Raw genomic sequence first — 17,188 nt, forward strand, 5'->3', positions numbered from 1 at the left:
CAACACCCATGGATTTTGGAGATTGGAACTGGGATCTCAGGATTGTGACTGAACCATAGCATTTCTAAAAGAAAGAACCATGAGGATACAACTGAGTGGAAATGATCCATGGAAATCACTGTTGCTTTCTGTAATTGCATCCTGCGTTTCAAGCAGATGTTGCTCCCAAGCCTAACCCTTTATGGAATGACACAAACCAGACCTCAAAGGTGTTACCTGCATAGCAGATTTATCACCACATGACTGCCACGATTTCTGACTCAATTGATTATTTTTCAAGTTAGAAAGATGTTCTAACATATCAGGAAGAGAATAAATCTATCTCTCAACTTACAACATTTCCTTTCAGCTCACCTTTGTGGCCCAGATGATTCCATCAGAGTTAATGGTGAAATCTTGGCCTGGGGGAGCCTCAGAATTTACTTGCCCAACTTTTATGGGGATAAAAGATCGATTGGGGAAGAGAACCCAGTTGAGAAGATCATAACGAGCAGATCCCAGTCCATCTTCTGAGAAGGAGACCTCATCTCCAGCACTGTTGTTGAAGTGGACATTCCTCAAATAGGGAAGAATCTGAAATAAAAGAGACCTTTAGAAATAGGAGTATGTGGGCTAGAGCTACAAATGAGACATTCTGGTTTCTATCACAACATGATTGCCACCTTGAGAAGATGGGTTTATGTTTAAGAAGCTAGTTCCATCTCTTGGTGGTGATCTGAGGAATCAAGTGTTTTGAACTCTGAAACTAAGTTTTCCCTTTATCATTGGGTATGGTTTCCAATTAGTATTTCACTGAAACACAAGAATTTTAGTTCCACAGTCTAAATTTAATTTTAGGATTTTCCTTTTGTGATACTTGGCTACATGCCCTTTCAAATAGTTCCTTTGGCCCAAGGCCTTCTTAACTGTTAAATGAATGTTTATTCATTTAAATAAATGAACCCACTTTTTCCAGCAAGCCGGGCTGGCTTAGGAAGAAATTTTTTAAAATTTTTAAATGTTTAATTGGTTTGTGGTTTTTTAAATTTTGGGCCAAATTTATATAGATTTTAATTGTTTTTAATATTTGTATTTCATGTTTTTAATTCTGGCTGTGCACCGCCCTGAGTCCTCAGGGAGAAGGGCGGTATATAAATTGAAAATAATAATAATAAAAAAATGTTTGAAATGAATAAATCATTTCTCTCAGAACCATGGAAAATTCCACTGATTTGCTCTAGCTCATTCTCAAAGGCAGCAGAAGGCAGGAACCGGTTTTGATCTATTGGGCCACGTGGAAGGAAGCATCTGATATGGTTGGTCACTTCACTATTCAGAGAGGTCCAACATTTTAGCCTTTGATGCAGAAAACTCAAATGAATTTCAACCAGGAACCCATTAGGACCATTTTGAATCTTGCTCTGTGCTGTGGTTGTCATAGAAACAGAATCACAGTATTGGAAGGGGCATTGGAGGTCTTCTAGTCCAACCCCCTGATCAAGCAACAGACCCTCTACAGTTTTAGACAAGTGACTATGCTGTCTCTTCTTCAATGACTCCAGCAATGGGGCTCCCACGACTTCTAAAGATAAACCCCCCCTTAAGAAATTTCTCCTTAGTTCTAGGTTGCTTCTCTCCTTGGATAGTTTCCATCCATTCTTAGTGAGAAGCTGTTTTCACACAGAAAGCTGAGTAGCACAACAAAGGGTAAACTAAAAAAAGGGGCAGGGTCTCAGATGAATTGGTATGTGTGGAATTGGGATCGTAGAAACACCCAGGAGCATAGAAGAGTTCAGAGGCAGATGCATAAATAAATGTCTTAAACATATTTTTTCATATGATAAATCATATTAACTATGTACAACAGAGATCAAGTCTCATGAGGAACAAACCCAAGAAGTGAGAGATGGAGAGAGCGAGGTGGAAAAGATGGAGGGGTTTTATACTCAGGTTAAGCCCCTCCTTTCCACATAGGGGTGGAGACACTCTCTGCCTCCACTGGCATCTATATGACACATGTGCCAATGGCTTGCAAATACAACAAATAGTAGCACAACAAATGGTAAACTAAAAAAGGGGGCAGGGTCTCAGATGAATTGGTATGGGAGAATGCAGACATTGAATCAGTAACTGAAGAAATTTGTATGGGGAGCTTCCTATTAAAGCGTCTGTGGACTGAGTCAAAAGCCACAGAAATTACCTGCCATGACTGGACATCTGAGATCCTCTTTCCAAGCCTCATCATGGTCGGTTGAACTCTGGATCCATACATTGCATGTAAAGCATGTGCCAGAGCATAAACAGCATTGTAGATATTGTAACTTTCTCCTGTCATTCTTTTTTGAAAAGTGTAATTGGGCACATTCTGCAGATTCTCCTTTCCTGTACATTGTTTTTCCCCCTTTGGAGGGAGCTTTCCTGATTCAAGGATCTTGCAGCCAAAGACTCTTTCCCACCATGGAGGGAGAAAGACATCTCCTTGGGGGTTCAGAGGGTCTAATGATAGGAGGAAGTGGCTGAATTCAGAGACATCCCCGGAGTGGTCCCTAAAATGCAAGAACCCATGAAAAAGCTTTAGCAATTCCCATGTTTTTTCAGGTTCTCCCACACCAAGTTTCCAATGGAAAGTAAAGATACAAACTTTCCTAAATGATACTTTCCTGTAGTTTTCAAAAAAATATGCCGCCCATATTATAGTGCCCGTAACAACTATGTCTCCAAACATAATAAACACTTCTGCTTTAGACCACGTGCGGAAATTAACAACAATCTTGTTCTGAGTGATTTCAATATTATCCAATTCCACAATTAGAGTGAAGGCCAGGCAGATCTCCTTCTCCTGGAGCATTGGCATCAGAGTTGAAATGAAACTTTCTCCCCTGTCATCTTCAGGGGCCAGAAGACCAACCCAGTTCCACTGGAAATGCAGGAGCAGCTGGACTAAACCCACATACTGAGGAGATTCCTTGGGATTCATCCGGAAGAAGGAAGGATAAACTCTTCTCTCTCCCTGAGAGAACTCAAAGCCAACACCGAGCTGGAAAACAATGAGATTCATCTTTCAAAGACAAAGTAAAAGTTTTATGCTGACTTTAGTCGTGACCATTGTGTGGTTGATGGCCCTCCAGACTCACTTTGACTGGCAAACTTCATCTTTTTCCCTACTTAAGCATTTTTATTGGTTGTCAGAAGACAAGAGAAGAAACCAACAACCTGATACAGAGAATAGATGGCACTAAAATGATGGCTACTTTTTAATAAGAAATAAACTAAGAGTCACAAGCTCATGATATGCCCCCCAACAAAAAACTACGTTTAGTTTCATCTTTGGCTTCTATGTGGGTTTTTGATCCAAGAGAGCTCTCTTACCTGTGGGACCTTAAAGATGCTGAAGATGGAGGCCATCAGCCTTGAGGACTTGGCACTGAGATCACCAATGATGGACAGCAGAGTGTCCTGCAGGTCACATTTGTAACCTGGAACCACTTGGCCTCGTGAGGAGAGCATGGAGAGGCTGTTTAAGGAAATAAATATCTCCCTCTGGAAATGGCCATAGATGTGGAAGCCAAAGGTGATGTTGGGGAGCAGAAGAAAATCCTTATTGACCTCGGAGACAGCAAACATCAATGCAAGGAACTGCTGGTAGTAACTGATGATGATTCTGTAGTGAGGAAAACATTGGTGAACGTTACAGGAAAGCTTGTGTACGGCTGTAGAATTTGCTTCACTGTTTGGGGGGGACCTTTGAGGGCAGAAACTCCCAAATTTCATTGGGTTTGGGTTTTTTTCCCCAAAGGATTCCCCTTGGCTAAACTTGGATGTCTTTCTGAGAAAGGAGACAAGGCTTTCCACAAATATCATGGACCGTTTTATACTCTCTATCATCTCTGCCATATTCACTTTGCTGCAGTGGCTGTTATCCATTCCAAATGCTCCCCTTTCACCATAAGTATTTCAGGCCTCTCTTGGAGCTGTTTCTTCAGGTGTGGTAAAGATTGTTGAGCACAAGACTACAGTCAGGGTCATCTCATAGACATACTAAAGGCCATTATTCATGAGCAATGTTGATTCCAAAACTGAGAGGGATTTTTGTAACTCCTGAACACTTGAAGAGTGTTGAGGTTTTATTTGAATTTTCTACCAGACATTTCTGTTCAGATTAATATTATAATTTGACTTCTTCACTAGGTCAGCATAGCTTCCCTCTTCATTTTTGTTGTTTTATTATCTTTCTAATGAAGAGATTGAGAATTCAAGTTTATTTGAAGAGCTTGGTATTTTATCTAGAAAAGAGCAACATGTTAACTATACCAGGACAGTTCAAAGCACTAGAAGAATTATTTCTAAAAACAGTCCCCAAATTTAAAGCATAGAAAATAATTATCTGCATGTTTTCCCTCCAGTTCAGACTTACACATTCTGTAGATGACGATTCACTTTATTAAACTCCAGGACAGGAGATTTATAAATGGTTCCAAAGGGCAAATTCCCACCAATAATGAGATTACCAGGCCTATAGTAGCTTGCATCTAAATTGATATAATCCCTGAACACACATACGGTTTGCAGCCTTTTTGCTGTAATTGGAGCCAGGAAACAGAAGAGCATCAGCATCAGAAGTAGCATGACTCCTGCCCAGTCATTCTTATCACCTTCCCTCCTAGAACAGAAATCAAGGTATATGCAGAAACTGGTTTGAAGGTTGCTCCTAAAACCTCACTGGAGCTTTAGTAGATCAGTCACCACCTGTGCCACCTGGATGGCACCAAGAGAAATTTATATCAAAAATGCCTCTTTTTACCTGTGTTTGGGCTGTGACCATAGAGGAAACAAAGGCATGTGAGTCTCTTCAAACCCAGGAGTGAGCTCTTCACAAGGCAGGCTAAGGTGACAAGTTCTGCCCCCCATCTGGTGAATTCAGAGATATTTTTATCCTGGAAGATCTTTGTGTCTGGAAATCCACAGGGGATACATGAAGAATGACTGTTCTTTTCTGATAATTGCAAAGAAAGGCCAGTGTCCTATCCCCTAAGCAACAGCTTCTCTTCATGCAGCAGAATGGAAAACATGTTTGTGTCTCTTGTAATTCACAGAGGAGATGGAGTCATGGGGAAGTTGTGTTGTTGACCTACATGAAAGTGACCTCTGCACACAAGATGGATTTTGGCTTGTGCCCTAGTTGGGTCAGATAATAGGAGGGCTACTTGGGAATAGTGGCACAAGACAGAGATGTAATTTGATGAAGAATCTCAGGATATTAACTGCAATTTTTTTGGCAAGACTTGCAAATAGTCTTGCTGTAGCCTAAGGGTAGCAATTGTCATCCGGGTGTCTCTTTTGGTCTTTTGGGGTGTTGCTCCCCAAATTGCCAAGCCTGAAATTATTTTCTTGAAGATTCATTCACAGGACCAGTTGGGATCATTACTACTGTACTAGCCTTCCTGCTGCACAGCAACCTTCGTTGCTGAGCCTCTGGAGGTCATTTCACAGTTGACTGTGGGGTTCCCCAGGCTTATAGTCTTGAGAGACGTCCATTTGCCATCTCCAGGACAGGCATAAAGGCATTTCACCATCTCCAACCTCCTTTTTGGCTCAACTCAAAGCAGACCACTTCTAACCTGATCTGAGGAGGAGCTATCCTGGTCCCCTTTGTCCAGGCCAGATCATGGCCTGATGACTTTGAGATTCTTTTATGCTGCCCCTCTCTGTAGGGGGCTAAGCTTTGCACTGTGCTTAGAAGTGTTGGAAGTCAATGCCCCATTTCTTTCTTTTTTTCTCTTTCCCCTTGTATTTTACAGCCCTTTTTCCCCATTTCCTTCCCTTCCCTTAATTTCCTATTTTTTTCTTTTCTTCTTTGTATTTTAATAAAACATAAAAATTATATATTGAAAATTAACACAGAGAGAGAAAGAGAAAGATCCATATATGCTTAAAAACTGATACTGAACCAAACCCTTTTAAAGCTCCTTATTAAAAAAAAATAGCTAAATTAAAAAGGTTAAAATGAGAAAATTTTCTTCTTGAAATAATAAATACATTTTTAAAAACTAGCTTTCCATCCACACAGGGCACTGGACAACACAAGGATGCTTTGAAGACATGATAAACAAAAGGCTGAGTGATTATTGCTTAAAGTAGGTATATCATAAGCAGTTGCAGCAGTTGATAAACAATTCGTTTATGGACGAATTCCTCATTCATGCCATCTTTTCTTCCAAAATCTTGTCACATTCTAAAAACACCTCAGAGACAAATATAAACGAGGCCAGCTGTTACATTAGTTAGATATTCTTATTTCTTACTATATTTTCTCTACAATTCAGATCTGTCCTCAGTAGAATAATGTAGCATTTGGGGAAAAAGATACAAGCCAAGAGAGCAGCTCCAGAGGCCAAAATGGAGAAAATCTCCACAGCCACCATGGACTTCCCTTTATTTATTTATTATTAATTTATTATTGTGATTTATATGCCGCTTTTCTCCCAGGGGACTCAAGGCGGCTTACAAAATGACAAATTCCAATACAAATCATAATGAAATAAAGTTATAATCAGCAACCCTATTAAAACAGTTTAAAATTATGATAGTGTACCCCAAAATGGATCAGTTGAGTTGACGGAAGAGCCACGTCTTCAGCTCGCGACGGAAGGAAAGAAGGTTGGGGGCTGTCCTGAGCTCAGTGGGCAATCAATTCCAGAGGGTCGGGGCTCCCACAGAGAACGCTCTCCTCCTGGGGGCCGTCAGGCGACATTGTTTGGCCGATGGCACCCTGAGGAGGCCGACTCTGTGAGAGCGTACAGGACGATGGGAGAGCAGCTGGAGATGGTCCTGCAAGTACCCTGGGCCTAAGCCATGAAGGGCTTTATAGGTAAACACCAGCACCTTGAAATGTATTTGGAGTGCCACCGGCAGCCAGTGCAGCTCACACAGGAGAGGTGTTACATGGGAGTATCTAGATGCCCCTGTAACTACCCACACAGCTGCATTCTGGACTAGCTGGAGCCTCCGGACGCATTCCAAGGGCAGCCCCATGTAGAGGGTGTTACACTAGTCAAACCTAGAGGTAACGAGGGCATGAGTGACTGTGGCGAGGCCATCCCGGTCTAGAAAAGGGCGCAACTGGCGCACAAGATGCACCTGTGCGAAGGCCCCCCTGATTACGGCCGTCAGATGGTCATCTAAGGACAGCCGAGAATCCAGGAGGACACCCAAGTTGTGGACCCTATCAGAGGGAGCAAGAGTTTCTCCCCCGATCATTAAAGATGGAACCTCCAGATCCCAGGATGCCGGCATCCACAGCCACTCAGTCTTGGAAGGGTTGAGTCTGAGTCTCTTCCTCCCCATCCAAACCCGCACCACTTCCAGGCAGTGGGACATCACGGAAAGGGCATCCCTAGGGTGGTCAGGGGTGGAGATGTAAAACTGGGTATCATCAGCATATTGATGATACCTCACCCCAAAGCCACGAATGATCTCACCCAGCGGTTTCATGTACATGTTAAAGAGCAGAGGGGAGAGAACCGATCCCTGAGGCACCCCACAAGTGAGAGGCCTCTGGGAGGATCCCTGACCCCCCGCCCAAACAGACTGCAGGCGACCAGAGAGATAGGAGGAGAACCACTGTAAAACAGTGCCTCCTAGCCCCATCCCCCTGAGCCGCTGCAGTAGGATACCATGGTCGATGGTATTGAAAGCCGCTGACAGGTAAAGAAGGACCAGGATGGAGGAACAACTCCCATCCCTGGCCCGCCAGAGATCATTTACTAGAACGACCAATGCCGTTTCTGTCCAGCACTTCAGTTTGCTTATCAATTCCATGGCATGGGGTGTCCAGTTTGCAAAGAGGGACCCGCAAGCTGTAGCCTCCTGTCAATGCAGGGCAGGACTGTGCTCTCCATACAACTATCTGTGGGGAGAAAATTCTCAATCTCTCCTGGAGTGACGGAGCCTCTAATTTAGGAAGCATCATCTATGGGTCTCCAGCAGGGACCACCGGTTGCATAATGCTTTTGCTGGCCTTGCTGTTGGACAGAATGTCAGGCCTGTCCCAGCTTAGACATTTAGGAAAGAAAAATCCTTGACTCTCTTTGTAGAGTTGGGTATACTTTTACTAAAAGTCAAGTAGTTACAGCATAAGCAAAACCAGATCTAAAGATTCCTGCACAAATTATGTAATTTCCCCTACTCCCAGGCCCTCCCCCATATGTCATCTTGTTAGTGTCCAATGAAGTTAAAATTAGTTGTTTGAGTAATAGTTCTAAATTTTGATGCTTATTTGGTGGCCCTTTGCATTCTGTTCCCATGCCTCTGTCCTTGGATCGCTCAGTCATTGTCTCTGGTTGCCTTTTCTGCTTCCTGTCATTCCCCCCTTCCCTATTTCCTCTCTCTCATCCTTGATGGCAGATATGACCTAGAGCCTCTTACTGTCTGCAACTCACATGGCCCTGATCCCTCTTTGCTGAGAATGATTCTCATGTGGGGGGCAATGAAAAAAAATGGGGATTGTGTATTAGTGTATAGAATATATTAATAAAAATTATATATATAAGATTGAAAAAAAAAATAAAAAAAATGGGGAATGGGCCCCAATTCCAGGAGTCAATAGAGGAGGAGGAGGTTGGTGGAGTGGGAAGGACCTTCTGGGAATGGGTTTGGTTTGGGAACAGTTCAGACATGCAGGGCTAATTGTCCCGCATTGCAAATCTGCTGCAGGCAATTTGTACTGCAGTGAATCACCCAGAATGAAGCAGTGGGAGAGGATGGCTGGAAAGGAGTGCATGTGGCGAATCAGCTCGGGGGGGGGGGGGGGCTACTGTGGAGGGACTGATGGGGAGGGGTGTCCATGGTGGGTTAGCTGAAATGGGGAGGCTGGGATGAGGTGGCCGGGGCAAGATGACTGCAGACAATTGTCCCATTTCCATCAATACAATGTGTTCCAAAGTTACTATTTCATCATTGTTGCTAAACAAGCACAATCTGTCATGTTTATGTAGCTATTACAACTGCTTAAGCCTTCAGGCTTCAAATGCAGGACCAAAAATCAATAATCAATTCTCACAGCAGTATTGCTTGTTAAGAGTGTGCCCAGGATAAATTCTCCCCAGAGAATAGTGGTAGGAACCCTGGAAGACCAAAGATTGCACTCATATTATACATTTGATAAAGAAGGAGAAGATGATTTGTGCATAAGAAATAGATGGTGTAATTATATAATATTCATAATTAACAAACTATCAATTATGTTGCCACTCTTCTATTGTTATTATCTTCAACAGAGAAATATAATCTTAATTAAAAAGTATGTCAGTTATGTTGCCATAGAAATTTTGATAAAGCTTATGGGAAAACCAGAGAATTTGAGTTTGCTATTTTATGGGCCAATTTGCACACATTCCTCCATTGTTTCTATTTCCCACATGAGAGGCCTTCTGATGGAAATGGAGATGTTATCCTCAACATATCAATTGTTGATATGTTGGATATGAACCCAGGATTAAATGACTACATGTCACAGGACTCTGTGATTTCTAGGTGCCTCCTGACTTTGATGACTGTCATATCTTAGCACACCTTGAATGACGTTACTGGGAATTTGTCCCCATTAAAGAAATTGGATTGTGATGTTGGGCATGGATAGAATGATTCCTGTGGAGACCTTCTGTGCACACAGATCTCATGGAACAGCATAGTTTACCATGGCAGTCCATGAGATGAAATGTCAGAAGAGATGACTAACATACTCCATACAATTATGACATTCTTTGCTCATTCCTTTCAGGGAAATTCTGCCCAACATTGATGAGGCAGTACTGCAGATCTGGATGTGAGGAAGATTTAAACTCTGCTATTTCAAAAACAATTGAGTAGTGGTAGGGAAGTTCTATAAAGCCTCAAACATCTAAGGAAACAGCCATATATGTTTAGAAACACTGATATTGAACCCAATCTTTTAAAACACTACCTTAAAAATAGTCTACATAAACTAAGGAACAAAATAAGAAAATTTCCTCCTTGAAATAATAAACACAATTTTTTCCAGTTTAACATTTTTTATTAGATTATAAGTTAAAATACAAAAAGTAAATAGGAAGACACAGTGTGTGTGAGGGGAAAACAAGGAGAGAAAAGTGAGGAGAAATTGGGGGAAAGAAAAGAAGAAAAAATGACTTCCTGTAGCCATTCATCCATAGTTGGAATCTAAGAGTCCTTCCATTTTTGTGTGTATAATAATCTTGGTGCTGTCAACATATATAAGATCCAAGTTCCAAGTTTTTTCTCCAAGTCCTTTTCCATAAACCCAAAAGAAAAGTTTCTGGTTTCATTTTTATTTTCATTTTAAGAATATTCTGTATTATATTACAAATCTTACTCCAAAATTTCTTCGCTTTATCACATGTCCACCATAAATGGTAAAAAGTTCCTTCTTTGCTTTTCCACTTCCAACATTCATTTGAAAAACCCTTATACATTCTGGATAATTTATCTGGTGCTAAATGCCAGCAATACATCATCTTATAAAAAATTCTTTTGAATTATAGTTCATTTTAAACCTTTCATCCATATATTTTCCCATTGTTCAGGCATCACATTGTATCCAAAATTCCTTGCCCATTGAATCATACAATGTTTTACATGTTCACTTTCCAAATTTAATTTCAATAACATTTTCTAAATCTTAGCAATAATATGCTCATCACTACCACATAGTAAGATTTCCAATTTATTCTTAGCAAAATTAAACCCACAACTCTTTTTATTTGATTTAAACCATTCTTTCAGTTCTTGATATGTAAACCAATGGCAAACATAACCTTCTAATTCAAGTTCTTCCCTCAATTTTAATGTAGGTTCACCAGGGTTGAAAGATAATATTTTACCACAATGATTGCATGGGGGGAAAATTTTGATTATGGAATTGACTTAGAGAAATGGCAAAAACTGTGGCTGCAAAATTATAAAATGACAATGTCAACAGCATATAAGGAAAATTTGTATAAAATGTTTTACAGGTGGCATCTACCCTCAGCAAGAATAGCCAGAATGTTCAAGAACAAATCGGAAAAGTGCTGGAAATGTCATCAGACTCCGGGCTCATATTACTATATGTGATGGACATGTATAGAAGCTAAAAGATACTGGACTATAATCCACACATGGTTGGAAAAAATGATAAAAAAAACACATAGACTTTAAGCCAGAGATTTTTTTATTAGGATTTGTGCCAGAAATATACAGTAGAGAATTGAGATATTTGATTGTGAATGTTTTAACAGCGGCTAGAATTGTGTTTGCAAAAAACTGGAAAAATGAGAAAATACCAACGCAAGATGAAGTTATTAAGAAAATTATGGAATGTGCTGAAATGAGTAAATTGACATTTGAAATTAGAGAACAAGAAGATAAAAAATATTATAAGATATAGAATTTATTTTACCAATGGCTAGATAAGAAAGCATGGAAATGAAATATGAAACATGAAATGAATGTTATAAATATAATACTTGAAAATAATTTTTATGAAGCGGTAAAGCCATTGTTAAATAAATGACAAATGAGGATGTTTATTTGTTTGAAAATATGAGAAACTAAATAACTAGTAAATTTTGAATATGGAGATGAAGCACAAAAGATTTGTAACCGACCGACACACTGTTTGAAATTATAATGGAAGATGGATTTATGTTTTATGTTTTGTTTAAAAAAAAATTCAAAAAAAAAAAAAAGAAAGATAATATTTTACCATACATCTAGCGGTCTGCCTTTGCCACCATTTCTTTTCTTTAAAAAGCTTCTTGGGGGAACACCCAAAGAGGCAACTTCGTATAGAACCTTGTTTTATATTTATTCCAAACTCTTAGAATAGCATGTCTAGCAAAGTAATTATTAAAATCAACATGAACTTTAACTTTATCATACCATAAATAACAATGCCATCCAAACCCTTAATTCGTGGCCCTCTAATTCAAGTAGCCTCTTATTCTGGAGGTTCACCCACTCTTTTAACCAGGCCAGACAACATGCCTCAAAATACAATTTCAGGTCTGGTAAACCCAAACCCCCTTTTTCCTGAGCATCTTGCAGTAGTTTGTATCAGATTCTTGGTTTTTTCCTTTGCCATATAAACTTAGAAATATCCAAAATAATAAACACATCTTTAACAACAAGTTTTCGTTCTATACAGGGCACTGGACTTCACTAAGGACACTTTTAAAACATGAAAAACAAAAGACTGACCAGAGGAATATTGTAAGCAGTTGCAGAACTTGATAAAGAATTCTTTACAGACAAATTCCTCCTTCACATCATCATTTATTACAAATCTTATCACATTCTAAACATACCACAAAGACAATTATAATTGAGGCAACTCCTTGCATCGATTAGAAATTCTTGTTCCTTACTATATTTTCTTTACAATTGAGATCCGGCCTCAGCAGAATAATGTAGCATTTGGGGAAAAAAATACAAGCTAAGAGAGCAGCTCCAGAGGCCAAAATGGAGAAGATCTCCACAGCCACCATGGACTTCCCTTTGGTGCTCAGATAAGTAGGGAGGAAGGAGATCCAAACGCTGCAAAAGACCAGCATGCTAAAAGTAATGAACTTGGCTTCATTAAAACTATCAGGCAATTTCCTAGCCAGAAAGGCCACTGTGAAACTGATGATGGCCAAAAGTCCTAGGTAAGAGAGGACAATGTAAAACATTACAGTTGAGCCTTCCTTACATTCCAAGATGATCTCTCCAAACAAGGAGTGGAAGTCCAAGTTAAGAAATGGGGGAGAGGTTATCAGCCAGGTGGCACAAAGGACTGCTTGGATCAGGGGACAGGCTATGACAATGGAGTTGGTTAGTGGTTTTCCTAAGAGTTTCCTTGTCTTGTTCCCTGGCTTGGTGGCCATGAAGGCCAAAACCACCATGACAGTTTTTGCCAAAACAGAGGAAACCGCAAGGGAAAAGAGAATGGCAAAGGCAGATTGTTGGAAGAGACAGGTGATCTTCCCTGGTTGACCAATGAAGAGGAAGGAGCAGAGGAAGCAGAGCAGGAGGGAGGTCAAGAGAAGGTAGGTGAGGTCTCGGTTGTTGGCCTTGACTATTGGTGTATCATGGTGTTTATGGAAAATCAACAGGACTGCAGAAGTGATCACAGAGAGGAAAAGAGCAAGAAAAACTAAAGTGTATCCCAGGGTTTCTTGATAGGAAAGGAAGTGGATCTTCTTGGCAATGCACTGGTCCTTGTCCTTGTTGGGAAATTGGTCTTCTGGGCAGGGTTCACAGTGAGCTGCATCTGAAATCAAGAGTCTTTGTGAGCATTTCAGGGGCATCTACCATGCCTATTATCCCTACTTTAGAGAACATATGAGTGTTGCCTTTCTGCTGTTGGCGTGTTGTGAGAACCCATGTGTAATTTATGGGACATCAAAAAGAGCAAATCATTCTTTATTTACGATGATCCTGGGGATAGATTAGCCAGAGATGAGGATTTATCCAATTCCAGTTATCCATTCACTTTGCACTTCCATGGGTAACGTGGCTTTCAGTTTAAGATTGCTGCCTTTTTTTTTCTCCCATTTTATAATGGAGCCCATAGAAGACAGACAGATTTGTTATCCAGAAATGCTGCTGATTTGTTTGTGTGTATATTATCCCTGTCTCAGTGGTGAAATTCAAATTTTTTTACTACTGGTTCTTTGGGTGTTGCTTGGTAGGTGTGGTGTTGCTTGGTGGGTATACCAGGGGAAGGATACTGCAAAATCCCCATTCCCACCCCACTCTGGGACCAGCTAGAGCTGGTATTTGCCAGTTCTCTGAACTAATCAAAATTTCCGCTACCAGTTCTCCAGAACCTGTCAGAACCTGCTGGATTTCACCACTGCCCTGTTGTCAGATGTAAATGCCTTATTCTGTAATGTGTAAATAATATATGAACGGGGTATCAGGGGTTAACTTATTCTTCACTGCTTAATGTATTCATGATTCACCACTCCCACATCTAGCTCCACCCATTGTATATATAAGGAGCTGTTTGTCCCCACTTACTTGTTTCTACCTATGAATATTCAGTGAATATAGAATGCCTATTGTAAATAAAAGGAGATATATTTAAACCTTTAACTCTTACTAAATTTATTGAGTCTGATCCTGAAAAATATTGCAACACCTGTCTTAACCTCTCTAATTCGTATCTCAAATCTGTCCATTTAGATGTTTTTTGCTCCTTCCTGCTCTATCAAAGAGACATAAATAAATGAATGTCCTCTTTCCCTGGCAGGTCTATTTCCTCAGAGGTTGATAGTGCTGACAGAAGGAGCTTATTCTGAATAATAAAAATTAAAGCTTGGACCTCACACCCCACTTCCTCAGGTAAGATTGGAAGGCAGTTTTTGCAATTGGATGTTAGAGTAGCAATGGAAATCCCAGTTGGGCATTCATAAATTCAGCCCTAAAGATATCCTGCATGGAACTGCTGAGGATTGGGAAAGGTGGCTTCTGTGGCCAGGGCAGTTTAGATCTGGAAACTGATTTCAGCAAAGGTTTTCCTGGAAGATATGATTTCATGACAATCTCATAAAAATAACAATAACAAAAAAATGACTTAATGAATGTCTTCTTTGATCCTGGATGATTTAAATTTGAAGTATGGTCTACCTGTCTGGTTAGAAAAGGTCCCTTCTGGACAAGCCTCACACTGGTAGCAGCAAACTTGCTTGCCCTCTGGAAGTCTTCTCCTCTCTCCTGCATGGCACCTCTTCATGCCACACCTGGCAAAGGGCACCTTCTGAAAGAGGAAAGAGAAATTCTTGAGATGACCTAAGCAATGAACCTGCTGCATTCATGCTTTTCCCCACTCCTACTTCTATGTTCAGATTTTCTTCTAAAGAGATACATTGCCACCATCTATCAGAAATGTGGAACAGCTCCTGGGGGGTTCAGGCCACTGGAATTCCTGAGACATCAACAGATGGTGGAGATTTTAACTGGGGTTTCATCCTGCAGATGAAGGATTGTGACTGAACCACAGCATTTCTAAAATAAAGAACCATGAGGATACAACTGAGTGACAGTGGTCAATGGAAATCACTGTTACTAGCTGTAATTGCATCCTGCGTTTCAAGCAGATGTTGTTCCCAAGCCTAACTCTTTGTGGAATGACACAAATCAGACCACAAATGTGTTACATACAAAGCAGATTTCTCACCAAATAACTGCCATAATTTCTGACTCAATGGATTATTTTTCAATTTAGAGAGATGTTCTGCACCTCAGGAAGAGAATGAATCTTTCTGTGAATTTAGAACATTTCCTTGCAACTCACCTTTGTGGCCCAGATGATTCCATCAGAGTAAACGGTGAAATCCCGGCCTGGAGGAGCCTCAGGATTTACTTGACCAACCTTCCTGTGGACAAAAGATCGATTGGGGAAGAGAACCCAGTTGAGAAGATCATAAGAATCAGATCCCAGTCCATCTTCTGAGAAGGAGATTTCCTCTCCAGCACTGTTGTTGAACTGCACATTACTCACATAGGCAAGAATCTGAAATAAAAGAGGCATTCAGAAATTCGAGTATTTGGGCTAAAGCTACAAATGAGACATCATGGCTTCTATCATCACATAAAGGGCATCTTGAGAAGATGGGTTTATATTTGAGAAGCTAGTTCTGTCTCTTGCTGGAAATCTGAGGAATCAGGTGTATTTAACTCTGAAACTAAAAGTTTTCTCTTCATCACTGGGCATGGTTTCCAACTCCAATTTGAGCAAAACACAAGAATTTTAGTTCCACAATCTAAATTTAATTGTAGGCTTTTCCTCTTGTGATACTTGGCTATGTGCACTTTCAAATAGTTACTTTTTCCCACGGTCTTTTTAATTGATAAATGAATTTTTGGAATGAATAAACCATTTCTAAGAGAATCATGGAAAATTCCACTGATTTTCTCTGGCTCATTGTCAAAGGCAGCAGAAGGCAGGAACCAGGTTTGATCTACTGGGCCATGTGGAAGGAAGCATCTGACCTGGTTGGTCACTATTCAGAGAGGTCCAACATTTTAGCCTTTGATACAGAACATTCTGGTGAATTTCAGACCAGGAACCCATTAGGATCACTTTGAATCTTGCTCTGTGCTGTGGTTGTCATAGAAACAGAATCACAGTATTGGAAGGGACATTGGAGGTCATCTAGTCCAACCCCCTGCTCAAGCAACAGACCCTCTACAGTTTTAGACAAGTGGCCATCCTGTCTCTTCTTCAATGGCTCCAGCAATGGGGCTCCCACGACTTCTAAAGGTAAACCATTCCTTAAGAAATTTCTCCTCAGTTCTTGGTTGCTTTTCTCCTTAGTTAGTTTCCATCCATTATTAATCAGAAGCTCTTTTCACACATCAAGCTGAGTACCACAACAAATGGTAAACTAAAAAAAATGGAAGGGTCTCAGATGAATTGGTATGGGAGTATACAGACACTTAATCAGGAACTGAAGACATTCATATGGGGAGCTTCCAATCTATGTGGACTAAGTTAAAAGCCCCAGAAATTACCTGCCATGACTGGACATCTGAGATCCTCTTTCCAAGCCTCATCATGGATGGTCCAACTCTCGATCCATGCACTGCATGTAAAGCGTGTGCCAGAGCATAAACAGCATTGTAGATATTGTAACTTTCTCCTGTCATTCTTTTTTCAAAAGTGTAATTGGGCAAATTCTGCAGATTCTCCTTTCCTGTACATCGTTTTTCCCCCTTTGGAGGGATCTTTCCTGATTTATGGAACTTGCAGACAAAGACAAATTCCCACCATAGAGGGAGAAAGACATTTCCTTGGGGGTTCAAGGGGTCTAAGGACACGAGGAAGTGGGTGAATTCAGAGACATCCCCAGAGTAGTCCCTAAAATGTAAGACCCCATGAAAAAACTTTATATATCGCAATGTTTGTTCTGATTCTTTTTGACCAATTTTCCAATGGGAAGTGAGGATACAAACCTTCCTTATTGATACCTTTTTGAATTTTTCAAAATAATATATTGCCCCTGCTACATTGAGAGTAACAGCTGAGTCTGCAAACATAATAAACACTTCTGTTTTAGACAAAGTAGGGAAATTGAAAATTAACTTCTTCAGAGTGATTTGCATATCATCCAATTTCAACCTTTCAGTGAAAGCCAGGCAGATCTCCTTCTCCTGGAGGATTGGTGTCAGAGTTGAGATGAAACGTTCT

At 40.5% G+C, this 17,188-nt stretch overlaps 1 protein-coding gene across 1 annotated transcript in view; it reads right to left on the bottom strand.

Annotated features, from left to right (window-relative positions):
* Positions 1-17,188, bottom strand: part of LOC139312247 (vomeronasal type-2 receptor 26-like) — a 100,471-nt gene that overhangs the window by 39,749 nt on the left and 43,534 nt on the right. The window contains exons 9-10 of the mRNA XM_070936869.1: positions 15,293-15,511; positions 355-573 (exon numbers count right to left, since the gene is read on the bottom strand). Coding sequence (XP_070792970.1) covers positions 355-573; positions 15,293-15,511 — 438 coding nt within the window. The remainder of the gene's footprint in view (positions 1-354; positions 574-15,292; positions 15,512-17,188) is intronic.

The sequence above is a fragment of the Pituophis catenifer genome, unplaced genomic scaffold (genome assembly GCF_029215685.1).
Source record: "Pituophis catenifer annectens isolate HBS135680 unplaced genomic scaffold, rPitCat1.0.hap2 SCAF_1, whole genome shotgun sequence".
NCBI lineage: Eukaryota > Metazoa > Chordata > Lepidosauria > Squamata > Colubridae > Pituophis > Pituophis catenifer.